Source organism: Mesitornis unicolor, unplaced genomic scaffold, assembly GCF_000695765.1.
Source record: "Mesitornis unicolor isolate BGI_N332 unplaced genomic scaffold, ASM69576v1 scaffold30920, whole genome shotgun sequence".
NCBI classification, from domain to species: domain Eukaryota; kingdom Metazoa; phylum Chordata; class Aves; order Mesitornithiformes; family Mesitornithidae; genus Mesitornis; species Mesitornis unicolor.
The window spans coordinates 17,237-32,550 of NW_010156766.1; the positions used below are offsets into that span (position 1 = coordinate 17,237).

At 40.2% G+C, this 15,314-nt stretch overlaps 1 protein-coding gene across 1 annotated transcript in view; it reads right to left on the bottom strand.

Moving 5' to 3' along the window:
- Positions 1–245: 245 nt before the first annotated feature.
- Positions 246–15,314, bottom strand: part of RSPO3 (R-spondin 3) — a gene marked incomplete at its 3' end in the record, with an annotated part of 37,574 nt that continues 22,505 nt past the window's right edge. Inside the window, exons 2-4 of the mRNA XM_010194374.1 lie at positions 4,468–4,659; positions 2,832–2,978; positions 246–443 (exon numbers count right to left, since the gene is read on the bottom strand). Coding sequence (XP_010192676.1) covers positions 246–443; positions 2,832–2,978; positions 4,468–4,659 — 537 coding nt within the window. The remainder of the gene's footprint in view (positions 444–2,831; positions 2,979–4,467; positions 4,660–15,314) is intronic.

A 15,314-nucleotide genomic window follows, 5' to 3' on the forward strand; every position in this document is an offset into this window, starting at 1 on the left:
GAACCGAGAGAGAATGTGCCTTCCCATCCAGACCACCCTGTCCTCTCTTGATCACACAAAGCACATTTTTTGAGCAGCATTAGGACTTTATTTACTCCAGGCAATGACACAGTTCTCTCCAGCCCAAAGAATACCATATCAGTGGAAGCTTTCGTGAAGCCTGCATTTGAGGCCTGGGAATTCAGACATGAGTTATTAAACAAAGACAATACCAATTGCATATTATGATGATGATAACGTGGTACCTTTTCCTTCCTTCTGACATCTCTTTCTTTGTACAATACATTTTCTGCTCTCGCTTGTAGCTGGGCAAGGATTACCCCTTGCTGATGGATGCTGTACGATCTCTCTGACCCTTACTTCATTTCCTCTTTTGAAACCACATGTTTTTCCTTTCTTTGTGCAAGGGCTCCATGGACTCCACTCACTAGCTTCACAGTGCACTGCAATAAACATAGGACAAGCTAAGCCTGGCCAATATCCTTTTGTATACACAACACATATGGTACATTAATTTTATTCTGCATCAGCCAAAAGGTGGCATAATATTAATAGAATTAATCAGTATTTACAGCAGTGAATTGACAGAAATATCCTGCTGAGGATATACTGCACAAAATAATATCAAATAATTATGTCGGTTACTATTTTGTACCCACTGTTTCATAGTTCCATTCCTGAAATGAGGCAACAACAACAAAATTGGTCTCAGTGAAATCAGTTACTGGGGCTTGTTCTGAGATTGCTTTGTTTTTGTGGAGGTATAAATTGTTGTAGCTTCAGTGGAATTAATCTTTGGTCATGTCTATGTGGAAGGAGAGTGAAGTCATTGGGTTAAGCTGCTGCAGCTGGTCTCAAAGGTATTGAGCCTGGAAATCAATAGTTATAAAGGACTAACTGATATCAAAAGGCATTACATTAAGAATCAAGTATCTTTGGTGATCTGCTGCTTGGTATTCAGCTTGCATAGTTAAAGAGCCATCATCTAGCATATACAAGCTGTAAGTAGGCAAAGCAGAGGAGAATTTGGGTCGGGGGAGTGTGCAAGCTTTTCAGAAAAGTACGAGTTACAGTTTCTAAACTACAGTGATCTTAATGCGCATCCTGTACTATTGGGAACTCAAAAGCTATGCAGCTGGACACTTGTCCAAACAGTGGAGACAAAAATGGGAGTAATCTTGGAAGCTTAACAAAGTGCTCTTAATAACTATCCTTCTTTTGTGCCATCTCCTCAGTATCCTTCTCTTGATAAAATATAGTAAACATTTATATTTACTTTATGTTCACATGCGTGCTTAAGACTATAAACTATGGCTGAAGAAGGAAAGCCTTCCAGCCCCTCTATAAGGAGGAATTTGTATGTCAACCTTTTTTTCCAGCTCCAGAATTTACTTCCAAATTTTTGTGAACCTAAAAATATAACTGATTCCAGGCAATCTTGGAGCCTTCCTCCAGTGAATTGTCATGTGGGTCATTTTGTTTTTCATATTACACTGGAGCTCTCCTGTTAAAATAATTGGCTTTCACGTGCACAAAAAGGTTCTGTTTTTCTTCTGTAGCTTTAAATGGCTTTTCCTAGTTGAGACTGACTCATTGTTAAAGCAACTAAGTCTACAGCACTCAGCCATCAAGAAACAAAAAACATTCCTTGAATTTCTTTCAAAGGTGAAAATCTTTTCTTGAGAATAAAGCCGTAAAACCTGTCACTACCACCTGAACTAATATGTATTTGAGAAGGAAAATGCCAAATTGCTGTACATTATTTTTATTCCTGCATTACTTCCCCTCCAGAACATGCGATGCCAGGGAGAGCTATATACATGATACTGTGAGGGAGGAGATTTCCATCATGGCCAGACTGCGTCTAAGTGCTCCCTAGTTGCTGGTGGCTGAAAAGGTTACCGCGCCCACCGCAGTTCACAGCCCTCAGCCACCACAATTCACAGCCAGCGGACTAAAACAAGCTGAACCTTGCCGCAGCTTCCGCAAGCCCACGGCAGGGGAAGTCAGCTGCATCAGCCCAGAGGCAAATATATCTCTTGTTCTGCTTTCAACCAGAGGGGTGACAGAGGGATGGAGCAGACAGTTAGGTGTGGTGAACTCCAAAATTGCCCCAGTGTGAATAATAGGAACTTGTGAATCAGGCTGGACTGGTACAAAAGCAGCTCTTTTCTCCGCAGCCGGTGAGTCACGGGACCTGTGTCGCCAATCTCATCCCTTCAGTGACAGTGTCACACTATTTGGTGTTTTATTTTAATCCTCAGTTTCTGGAGTCAGGTGATGATGCATATAAATAATTTTGGGGTTTGGAGGGCTTTTTCTTCCTTTTTTTTTTTTTTTCTAAATGTTTTAGTTTCTAGCCTTCACCTTTGTGAAGTTAAGCTTCCAAATGTTGATGCATGCGTGCTTTGAAGGCTCAGGTAGTACAAGGGGGCTAAAGCAAAGCAGTTAGTATTTTAATCTTTCAACTAGATGTGAGGCCTTGAACCTTTGATGTTACCGTTGCTGCATAACACTGTAACAGAGCAAGCAAGAGATGGATGTCATTCTACCTCAGGGCAGACCAAACAGGCTGTATTTCCTGAGGCAGAGTTACCCTTAGCATCAAGCCTGTGTTTGTGGGGCTCAACTGAGCTTGTGCCTCTTGTGAAATGGCAGATTTGGGAAATGCTTTGGGTTTGTTGTGCCAGGGAATACATCTTGTGATGCAGAACATTTCCATTTTAAGTTGCATTTCCCTGGTTTTGTAACTGAACTTGCAACTCATGTCCTCCTTAGATCTCCCATTCCTTGTGAGAAAACCAGGCAGGACACGGAGGAACGGAACTTACCGATGCTAGTGCACTCCATTGTGTGATTGTTGGCTTCCAGCCCATCAGGGCACTTTTCAAGGCACTTTCCACTGTATAAGTAAAACCCACTTTTACACTTTGTGCAGAAGTTTCTGGTGAAGCAGGTATCACAGTCAGCTTTACATTCTGAAATGCAAACAGTAAACAACAATGTTGTTGCTTTTTGCCATGAATCACCATGGGCTCTCACATATACCAGAATCACATGATTCTAGCAATGTTAAACAGTTTTCAAAGGGATCAAATTATATTTAGATCTTCATGGCCTGTACACAGAGTGAGGCCACTCACAAGTGACTTTGGCATGAGTAGGGATTTAATAAGGACAACCTGATGCTGAATGGCCTCATGCTGCTTGTCTTCTTGCAGACCTATGCAAACTGAAGACAGAGTACAGCACATCAGCATCACAAAATACTGCTTCTGCCCTACACTGACATAGCATAGATATTAATTAATACCACAGGGCAGAGGTACTGGGACAGTTCCACACTGTTTATCTACATTCATCCAGGAGAAATAAAAAGATGCCAGAATTTAGAATCTGCTTAGGGCTGTTTTGCATCAACAACTTTTTCTTCTTTTAAATTACTCCCTGATGTTCATTCAGGTGTTCTGTTGTATTTCATGCATTCTTTAACTGACTACCCAAATTTGCATTGGTGATATATTTCCCAGTTCTCAGATATTTTTTGAAGAATACATAAAAACTTGTGTATGACACAGCTCATGTCTGATATGCAAGGCCACACACTGCTAAAAAGTGAGCAAATACTTTACAGTTTCAAGTTACTCTGTAAGACTTTACTCTGTGGTCTGTTCATTAAATAACTTTTATTACCAGCTAAAAACTGGGAGAGTTGCTTGGCTGTCACTCTTATGTTTTTGTATCACCTGTGGGATTAAAAACAGTGAATTCAACAACATAAACAGGAGTGGGGAGGACATTGTGATCTTTTCCAGTTCATTTATGGTTCAAAATACATAGTGGGGTCAAAATGTTGCCTAAGCAGTGAAAAACAGAGTTGGGTCTACTGTCTCCCAGCCCAGAGGCAACATGAATAGGTAATTTCCCCCAAGGCAGGCTGAAACCTGGCCAGGTGCTACAGGCATTTAGCAGCCTATACTGAGGGTGAGACAAACTATAAAGAGAGCAGGGCAAGCCACATGACCAGAGTGCCACCGGCTATCTTCTCTCCTTGTCTCGGGGGACAGGTGGGTAAGGGCAGTAGGTTAAATGGCTCCAGCCTCTGAGATCCAGTGTCCCTCAGACCCTACTCTTTGGAGCTGCCACTGCTCCCTCTTTCTGGCAGATGACAGTGCCTAGCACCCACTAGCACTTCTCTTTTGCATGGGAATGTAAAGGAGGAGGCTGTTACGTGGGTCCAAAGCAGGTCATTAATGCAGAGCTAGGACCACTGAGCTTTAGGCCATTTTGTGATTTTTCACCATAACATCTTGCTTGGGTTCATATTTATGCCACTACTATAAAAGAACTGAACGAATAAAGACATGGCCAGTCCGTCTGCTTCTCTGTTGACTTGACTCCTAAGGAGACACAGCATTCAAGAGAGAACAAACAAATCCATGTGCTTCCCCTTTCCCCAGCACTTACTTGCACACTTATTAATGTCGGGATACCGTGTCCCATAGTATCCGCTTGGACACGAGGAAAGACATACTCCAATCTGTTTCATGCCAATCCTCTCCAGAACAAAAAAGAGTCTGGGCTTACATGACAGGCATCCATTGTAGTCAGAACATGTAGCGCACCCTCCTTGGCAACCCTGGCTCACGTTAGGATGCACTGAGAAGACAAGCATTAAAAGAAAAACAACAAAAACAGATGTGTGAGAAAACAAGAAATTAGACAAGACCTGGTAATATTGGCTCCTCTGTATTTAGGAGGGTGGAGAAGGGTGGATCATCCACCTCTCTGACAGCTCTTAAAAATTGCTTCATTTTTTCTTGTGTCTCTTATGACCTGACATTTCATTTCAGCAATTATTTAATCTGCATAAAAATGAGAAGCTCAGCTGATGTGCTTACATCTTGCAGAAATATCTAACAGCGGATTATATTTGAAATAGACTTTATGGAAGAGCAGCATCCTAGAGAACAGTTATTTTATTTTTTAGTTATTTTCAGTGGCTTTTGTGCCTTCTATGCACTTGGCTCAGCAGATAAATACTTGTTCACTTATCCTTGCTTTTCCTAGCTGAATGATTAAAAAACAACCTAGTCTATAATTTCCTTCATTGACTAAATGCCATTTGATTAAGTTCTGCTGTGCAGGAATATGCCCTTGTTCTGATCTGATGCTAATTTACCTTAATAAAAAGACACAAGAGAGCCATCCTTCTCACCCTCCTTCTTTCCTTGGAATGTTCTCTCTGGCATGTTTTTAATCTCTAACAATTACAACCTGATGTTCAGGCTTAACTGTGGCATTTACCCTGCTCCAGTCCCAGCATGGAGCATAGGTAGGATTATATTTGCCTTTCAATCAAATTGTTCTAATTCTTCAAACAAGGAAAGGAAAACTTACTATGCTCACTGCTTAAGACTACATAGTTCTTCTTTAGGGGTTTGGGAGCAGCAGAAAAGAGGATGCTATTGCAGACTATCATTTCAGTAGCAGACATTAATCAGTGTATTACTTCTCAGTAGTAGAGAATAATGTTTTGCATATTCCTGTACTTTAGAAGTTGTTACCTGTGTTTAAATCCTTCTTGGTTGCATTCTTAAATAAGAGTTGGATCTGAAAAATAATGAAGCATCAAATAGCTCAAGACTCTGCATCCCCTCTTTTTTGGCCTTGTCTTGTATGAAAAACCCAGTCATTTTTCTAAGTGTAAGATTTTATCTCTCAGCCTGAGACATCTGGTTATATTTCATATGTAAGAGATATCCAGTCCTCATTTACATTTGTAAGTCCCATTTGTAAATACTGTTGGCTTCCTGTTCTGCCTTCTCCTCAAGCCAGGGATCATTTTATAAATATGCACATGCCATACTTTGATTGCGTATTTTAGTGTTTTGATTTTATTTTTATCTGCAAACACTGCTAAATAGCTTGCATACACAATGAACTTGTTTTTGCCAGCTCCCTTCTGTGGATCCCTTGGTTGAAGACCAGAAGCCCATATGAATCCATGGCTTACAGGTTGAAAGCCACCACTCTCTGCTAGCTCAGGGGAGTTTGCCTGGTTGCAGGGAAGTTCAGGAATACCTCTTTACTTTGTTCACTTACAGTTTTGGCAGAAAAGACTGAGTCCATGAATGGCAAAAGCACTCCTCTATGCTCTGAGGTTTCAATGAGCAGTCCTCCAATCTGAGAAACCTCAAAGGGAGTTCAAGTTCACTTTTCCTCTTTCATTAATAGAATGAGGAACGAGGGTTATTTCCCTCAGTAGGGCTGAATACGTAGGAGAAGAGCAAACTTTGGCCCTGCTGCGTACAAACAATTTCAATGAGAATATAAGAACCCAATTCTCTCTGTCCCCTGAGTCTCTCACTTTGTAGAAAAGCTTGGAGGAAAATGTATTTACCACACAGAACACACCAATACTATGAGAAAAAACAACATTCTGCGTAGTGAGAAGCTACAATCCCAATTCAGTTATCAGACTTGCTTTCACTAGACTCTCAAGTTACTGAGGGCTCAATAACTGTACTTTTTTTTTTCCTGAGAAGATTCCAAAGATATAGAGTATATTGATTCTGAAATTAAAAGCCCAAGATTTGGCTTTCTTTTTAAAGATAAGTAAGTGAAAATGTCCCTGTCTCTCTCACCTTGTCTTGTGGCTCTTGTATGAAGCTACTTTCAAAGGCAGACACAGTAATGTGATGTAAGAAGCTGACATTATTTCAAAATTATCCTTGACTTTCCTTCATTAACTCTGGCAGAGGGAAGAAAAAGCAACTAAAGTACAAAATATTTGTCATCAGAGCTGGTATATAAGATCTGGATGATCAGTTTTGACGTGAAACATATTATGATGTGTGAGCACCTGTGACACGTCATTATGAATAGATTCTCTTGACAGAGAAAACATTATGTGCAACTGCTCTGAGGTCAAGCTGTGTGTGTGAGCCCTTGAGACAGGCAATACTTTATTGCCAGAATATGATAATTCTCTACAGCTAAGATCCATTTCATGGTCAATTTCCATCTTCCCTTTAACTCCAGAAGTATTAAGTATAAAATAAAATGTACTCCTAGGCATTTTCACAATTTCTGCCTCCTTTCATGCATCCCAGATACACCTCATACAAATAACACAGCAAAAAAAAAGGAAAGCCTGTAGTTCCAAATGGAGAATAATATTGTTAGTGTTACGGAGCAAGGATTATGTTAAAATATGTAAATCAGGCTCCATTTAAAGGTTGGTTTCATGTCATGTTATAACTCAATGTGTTAAGCAAAATGGGCTCCTGTTCTTGGAAATTCATAGAGCAAAATTCTTGTTGAAAAGTCACAACTGACATTTTAAATGAAAAAATATTTTTTTTTCTCTTAAAAGCTATTAAAGGGATCCATTTTTTATTGTCTCTTATTGTGCCTGGCATTTCTTTGAGCCTTGTATCTGTATAATGAAACTGTCTTTCATTGCACTTGCTCTGAATGCTATGTAGAGCCTTATTCTGGCTCAGGCAAGAAGCAAAGCAGGGACAGCTGAGTTCTCCAGAAGCTGGTACTGTTTGAGAGCACAGCACTGGGCTTCGTCATTGAATGTGGGAGAAAATAAATGGTAGAGTAAAAATATTTCTGTCTACAAAATGAGATAGCATGTTTGAAATAAGACATCTCCAAGCTCCAGCTGTAGATCTCTTGTTACCTCTAAGCCTCTCCAGTTCAGATCCAGGTGCTTGCCTGATTCCTGCAATGTAGGGGCCAGTTCCTGCCCTTCTGTGGAGGCCAAATGGGGTTGAAGGGATTCTAGAGGAAATGAGACAAACTCAGGTTCTGAAGCATCTTTATGCCACAGGGAGGAAACTTATCACTGCTGGATACAGAACAGGCCCTTACTAATCCTCTCTCACTGCAGCAACATGTTAGTGCCTGCAGATCTCAAGCACTTCAGCAACTGCACACCATAGCCATGTGGAAGCAACCAGAAGTTTTACTCCTTTTTTTTTTCCATATCAGACACTGTGAGCTCAGATTTTAAGTGATGTGCCACAACAAGCTGGGAACATAAACCCCATATATTGAAATCCAGGCACGGTACACCTAGTGTAAGCATTGCTTCAAATTTCTATACTTAGGTCAACAGTAGAAATAGGTAAGTAATGTATATCCACTTTAAGATATGCTTTGCAATCTACAGGTGAAAATGCACTAGGAGAATGCAGACCACTCCTGTTAGCCACAAGTTTTAGATGTGGTAAGCAGAGCAGAGAGAGGTTCGATCTCTCAGCAGATGGGCAGGCACTGTGGCCTTGTGGGTTAGGCACTGGCTGCAGAGCCAGGAGGTCTAGGCTTTAGCATTGCAGATAGGTCCAAGAAATGTTATCACTTGTAACCACTTGGTCTTTAAAGCAACCTGCTCCATTATAAAGGAAAATAAAATTAAATATAATAATTTCCCCACAACCCTCAAAACTGACTTCTATGAGGATGAAGTATATAATGCACAGGCTGTTAGGAGCACTGTCTGCCACTAAAGATGACCCTCCAAGCCATCAAGCAGTATGCCTTCTTGTATTCATGCACTCTTTGAGCATATTCTTAGACTCTCAAAGATGGAAAATACAGCACAGCAATGGGCAAAGCAAATGGTGGGAGCACAGAGACCTGCGGACAATTTCTTCTCCGTCTCCTACACAAGCATCAACTAGACCTGCTGACTCACCAGGAAGAAAATATGCATGTACAGGCTCATGACTGGCTTTTGGTCTAGAATCCTTCTCTCCATTTTTCATTTTATAAAACCTAAATACTGGAGATCAGAGAAGACACTAAGTTAATCTTGAACTATTCTCTTCCCCTACCTGGCTTTAAGCCCTTTTTGTCTTGAAGGCCTTTTTTTTTGTGTGTGTGTGTGTGTGTGTGCAAGCTCTTTGTCCAGATACTAGTTTTAAGCCTCATTAGAAAATAAAATCACTGAGGATTTTTCTTTCTCAGAATATTTTCCAAAGCCCTGCTCAGGAAACAATGAACTGTGGTCTCCCCATTTAAAATAGAAAGTTAAGGACAAGGAGCTGAATTTGAATCTAAACTTTCAGTGACGAGACAATGCGAGTTTTTGATGATGTGCAGTAAATTCTAAAATCTTTGCAATAAATTTTTTCCATCAGTTTTACTTTATATGTATATATTAAAATGTATGGGATCAGAAAAAAGAAAAGAAGAAAATTAAGGAGGAATCCAGGTGGAGCAATGTTCTGACAAGCAGGAGATAAGCTCAGCGTAAAAGAATATTCTTTGCCCATTTGCTGCAGCAGAGGTGCACTGTCTCATCATCAATCTTCAATGACAAAATGTCCATTTAGAGCTTCACTCTTGAAATGGATGTGCCAGACAAATGAAATTCATCCCTGCTAAAGAGCTGCTGCTACTCCTGGTTTCTCAGGCTCTCACAGGAAATATTTTCACAGCAGAGCTGCTCTGGAATTCAGACTCCTCGGTGGAGGTAGACTGCCCCTCACCGTGACACTAAGGCCTTGCCTTGGTTTGCCTACCATGTGGCACCCACGCGGGCACTGGCCCCTTTAGTGGTGGGGATTTGGGACAGAATACCCCATAGGTTCTTGTGTGGCTTGATCATTTCATGTGTTCACTGGTGTTCATTTCTCTCTCTCTCACCTAGCGCAAAACAGCTGCCTATGGCAGTAGCCTGAAAACAGTATTTCATGTAAAGCAGAGCTACTCTTAATCATGTGGACTGTCCTTTAGGCAAATGCAAACAGCATTTGGCAGTGAGCTCTTTTAATGAGAAAGTCATTAAGGAACTCAGTTTGCAAACCACAGCGTATTTCCTCAGACTCTTTCTTGGACAGCATTTCTTTGTGTGGAAATGAGTTATAAGCAGAACAGACAATGGTGGGGCAAGACCTCCACCGAGCCAATGTGTAGACAACATGCAGTGTGGAGCAAGAAGAAAGCCCAGGAGTGGTGGGACAGCACTGGGAAATCAAGTACACATGGGTTTGATTAGTTTGAATTATCACTGCTAAATAGACTGCCAGCCTGGGCCAAGATGAAACCTGAGCTCAGTCTTGCAGGCTAAGAACTGCTTGGTTGCTTGGCCTTAGATCACCCATAGAGAGGCAAAAGACTGGATGTGTTGTGATACAGAGCAGCTGGGCTCTGCAGGGAAGATAGACCCATACATAGCAACTGCTACATTGGATTTGTCATAAGTTTTCTGGAGTGCAACCAAGGTGGCCTTGAAAGGAAAAGCAGCCACAACAGGAGCAAACAGGAAAAAGCAGTGTAAAAGATAACTATTAAAGGTTGTCATCTTCTGTTTCTCTTTGTGATTTGTGCTTCACAAACATTTTAAGATTTTTTTCTAAGAGGATGGTAACAGAGACTTTTCTGACTTCAATTTTCCTTCAGAGTATTACTGCCTTCTATGGTACAAAACATATAACAAAGAAGATCCTCAAGCATCCTCCTGTGCTTTGAAGGAAAAAGATCCCATAAGGACTGAAAAAAGCTTTCCTCAAACATCTATCTGGCTTGACAGAATATTTTCCTCCTCAAGAGGCATTTCTCATCCGAGGGAAAAGAAACCAAATTATTTTGTTCATCAAGTGTCAACAGTTCTAAAAAGCAACAGAAACATGAGTATGGGACTGTCCCACAGTCTCAGGGAGTATCTGTAACTGTTTTGTAGTGGTATCTACAAGCAAGGAGGCCCTCAGCCAAAATGGCCAAGATCTCACTGTGGGATGCCTCATCATTATTAAACACATGTCTGGCAAAATGATCCTGAAAATTAAGTATACTGGCTGCCAGAACGCATATCCCCTGAATTTGGTTTGAAAGAGCATCAACAGGCTGAAAAATCTCACCAGGGTGCAGAGTTTTGTGCAGTCTCCTAGCATCTTCAGTACAACAGAAACCAGCCACAGCAACCACAAATGGCTCCTTCTCATTCCAGAGAGTTTTGTAAATAAACTGAAAAATTCTTTTCATGGAGAGAGAAGGGAAATTGACATTTTTTCCCACATACTACAGAGCATCATCAAAATTCAGGAATCCAGGAAGTTTAACCAGTATAAGAACCAAAGAGGGTCCCTGAGACAAGCTGCATTAAGTGCCCTAGTACTGATGGTAAAGATAGAACCAGGCCATGCATTACCTTCTCACACCAAGTTCTAAATCCCATAAGCAACTATAGACTTCATTTTGGAGTCAGCTGTAGTTGTTTCCAAATACTCAGCCTTCAAGACTATACATTATGAATCTTCTGTAGAAATGGAAACCTGAATTACATTATCTCCTTATTGTCTAGATAAAATGGTCAGTTACAGAAGGGAAAGTATGGGATATATGAAGAGTAGTAACCTAATAGTTGTATAACCATGTAGTTGTATAATCAACATGTCATGACACTTGTCAGACTCAGCTACTTGCAAATAAAGCATTTGTGCTGAGATGAAAAAAGGAGGTGTGAGTTTTGGAAAGAGGTTATATTTGATGAAAAAATATTTAGACAGCACTTTAATACTATAATCCTACAAGATGCCATCATGAAGATCCCCAGTTGATTTTACACTGTTCATAGGGACAGCGTAAACTCTAAAGCAAAATTCTAAAGCTGAACTCTAAAGCCAAAGTTGTCAATGTTACCGTGACTCTCATGACTCTCTAATCTCTTCCCTACAAGAGATGCATCCTTCTATCAAGTAAAAACACACAGCTGCATATTGCACATGCTGATCCTTTGAAAGATGCAGTCTTTCTTCTTGATTTTCTTCTTGATGTTACCATTCCATCTATCTTTCATGTGTTTCTAACAAAGCTCACTGGTGCTTAGATTGTCCTGGTGGCAGCAGAGCCTATCCCCCCAGTTTGCTTCTCCCCTTTCATTGCTTTAGCATACTGGAGACATTTATTGTTGTGTATTACACAGATGCTCCTGTACTTCCAAGCCGTATAAGGATCACTCAGCTCATACTGTCAACATTACACAACTACAGTAGCATTTGCAAGTTTCTTGTTTCCCACAGAGTCTTTGGAGACCAGAGTTTTTCTCTCAAAGTTTTGTTTCAGAAACCACAGAAAGAACAGCAGGATGTAACAGATTTTACTTTCCATGCTGGGGACTAGGGAGAAGGGTTTAGACAGCAAGAGCCTGTAATCCCATGCTGAAGCTATGATTTTCTACTACCACGTTTACAGTGTTAAAAAATTAATAAGCCAGAGAGCAAGCCAGCCCACTGCCTTGGCACTGCTTAGATGTGCCTTTGACCAATTACTTAATATCCTCTCAATTGTGTATATTTTCCTAAATGGCATTGATCAAACGTTTGTACTGAATGAAATTTTTTTTCTGTGTAATGATTAAATTCATACCATGCTGAAGCTAAGTCAATGTCCCACAATATGTTGTTTGCAGTGGAATTTTTCTGGACAGATGCCTGCAAACACTGAAGCAGAACCTGTCTCCTTACATTCGAGTCTCACATCAAGTTTTTGACCCAAACTATAGATACTAAGGAGTACCACACTGCTGGAAGGTCTCTAGAAATAGTTTAATACAATTTGTAACAAGGAGAAGCTTTGATCTCAAATTTTCCTAGAGCAAAAAGGGTAAATTATCCAGGCTGACGAGATCATCTGTCTGCCAGTAACACAAAATACTGTCCAAAACTCCAAGTTTAAATCAATGATTAAAATACTAGGTCTAGTGACTTCTCTGTTGTAGTCCTGTGCAGTGATGTGTACACTATCAACACTCAGCAAATGATGACTCAGTTATTTTCACCTTTCCCTCATGCCACTGGGACCCATGCCACTCTAAAAAAAAAAAAGTCAAAAGTTTTTGAGTGTATAGCATAAACAGTATGATATGAAATCAAGTTTCAACTCTGATGGAAAACAGACAAGAGACTTCATCACCAGTCAGCTCAGCCTCACTAATGGAAATCCCGGCCCACCAAATTCAACAGCAAAACTCCTGCTGAGAGGCAGGGGTGAGTATTTCACTAATTTGTTAATCAACACTAGGGTAGTCCATGGTTCCGAGTACAGTTGTCTGACTTTTAGAGGGCAGTGTGATCGGATGGCCTGTTTTGATTAGGATTAAGTTATAGGTTGGGTGAGATCTAAGTAGGGGTCTGATTCCTGAGAAACTGACTCAGTCCAACAGCTCCACATGCCTGGCTCTTCTTGTGAAGTAACTATGAATGGCACGTAGTTAGGGCTTGCTTCATCACCCCTTCTGCACGCTGCCCTCCCTTTGAAGTCTGAGCCTTCCCCTCCCAACCGGCTTCGCTGCCTCACACGCTGACCCACATGAAAGAAATTTAGTGCTTACACCAAGCATCATTCACTTCCCCAAAGCCGTAATACATCTATGATCACTGCAGTGATGCACAGCAGGCAGTTTACAGTCAGGTTAGAGCCATGCTAGGGAGTATTTGTGCTGTATTGTTGGGGTACTGGTGATGAAATCAAGGTTTTCATCCAGTTTGTGCTTAAGCAGGGATAAAGTTCAGTTTTTATGTGGTGGTCTACCATCATTTCTCCAAGGATTTGCATGCTGATCAGCTCAGTTGATTGCAAGAGAAAATGAATTACTGCTTGTTGTTTGTTTTTTTTTTAATGCAACATCTGTAAAAGTATGTTCTTTATCCCAAAACCAATTAATAGTACAACGCTGATGCATAACGCTTTCCAGACAGTTAAACTAATTGAAAGCTTATGTACAGGCTGTATTTGAAACTGCAGACTGTGCAGGGTTGTTAGTGACTGTTGTAGCCAGTTGTTGCACAGACCAGGCAAGCTCCGGGCAGCGGTGCAGGTAAATGACAGGCAGCGCCATTATGACCTCAGTGGTCAATAAACCAGTCAATTGCAGCTTTCTCTTTAAAGCAAGGTTGCCTGCAGCAATTCTATTGGGTGTGTTAGTAGTATGAAGATGTCTGAGCACAGGCCAAAAATGTCCTGTTGTCCTCTTGCTGCCCCCTCCAGCACAGAACACAACCCCCATGCCTGCTAGGTCAGCACAGGATGAAACCAGGTGGCTCATATCCACCTTCACCCACACTCTTCCCACTAAGAGGAGCCCCATGGCCACCTCCTCCCTTGCAAGCTAAAGCTAAAAGCTGCCAGGCTGCTCCAGCTTCTTGAGGATGCCCTGGAGAGGATGAGCAGCACAGGGAAAACCATTTAATCACTTAAAGGACTCTGAATATTTTGCTCTGCTCTGATGTCTGCCTCTAAGGATCACATCAATAGTGGATGATGAGAATGCTATTTCACAAGGACTTTCAAAAGTAGGATTCATGCAACATTTCCATAAAATGCAAAAAATTATTAAATATTCCACAAAAGATTAAAAGATAATCTGTTGGGAGTATTTGGTTTCAGTTTACCCTTTTAGAGCATTCATATTACATAAAATAATTCAAAATTAACCAGTCAAGATGAAAAAATTAATTCAGATTGAAATATCCAAAAAAATCAGTGCCAGAAGATGTTAGAGTTTTTTATACTGTATGCAGAATAATCATTCTTTTTTAATCTGAAACAGAAATAAGTCAAAGATTTTCACAAAATCTATTTTTACAGAGTTATGTGTTCTAATGGAACTTTGTTCTGTCAATGATTCTCCAAGTGGTTTTAATTTGAAATTATCATTATAATTATAAAAATAAGAGTGAAAAGGAATGATAAGATATAGCATTTTAATTTAAAAGGACAAGGAAATTCTGAAGTAAAAATATAAACTGAGGCCCCCTATTGACGGTACTAAGTAGAGAAAAACAAACAAACAGAGTTATATAATTATATATAAAAAGAAGAATTAAATATCTAGGAAATTTAGGGCTAGTGTTACAAGTGTTGTTAAATATTTTATAGCAAAACTTGTTAAGGCAAAGATTTAAAACCACTTTAATGTTTTTCTATAACAGAAAAAATATAGAAAAAAAGCCTTATGTGTCTTTGAAACTAGTTTAACCTGTACTGAAGACAGAAAATGTTTGAAAAGGTTAATCATTAATCCATGGATTATAAATTTTAGGGATGATTGGTTTTTATTTGTCTGATATATTTAATATTGTTGATGCACATCCAAAGTGGTATCTGACACTTCTTATGCACAATGGAATAAGTAGTCTTAAAAATATACTTTTGCTAAAGTATTTCATCAATAACAATGGTAGGAGTCACATAATTTCAGCTGGGTCACAGCAACATCTTGAGGGCATGTGTTTAACCTTACGCTGCACATGCAAGTACAAATTTGTGGGACACCTCTTCCTACCCAACCTGCTGAA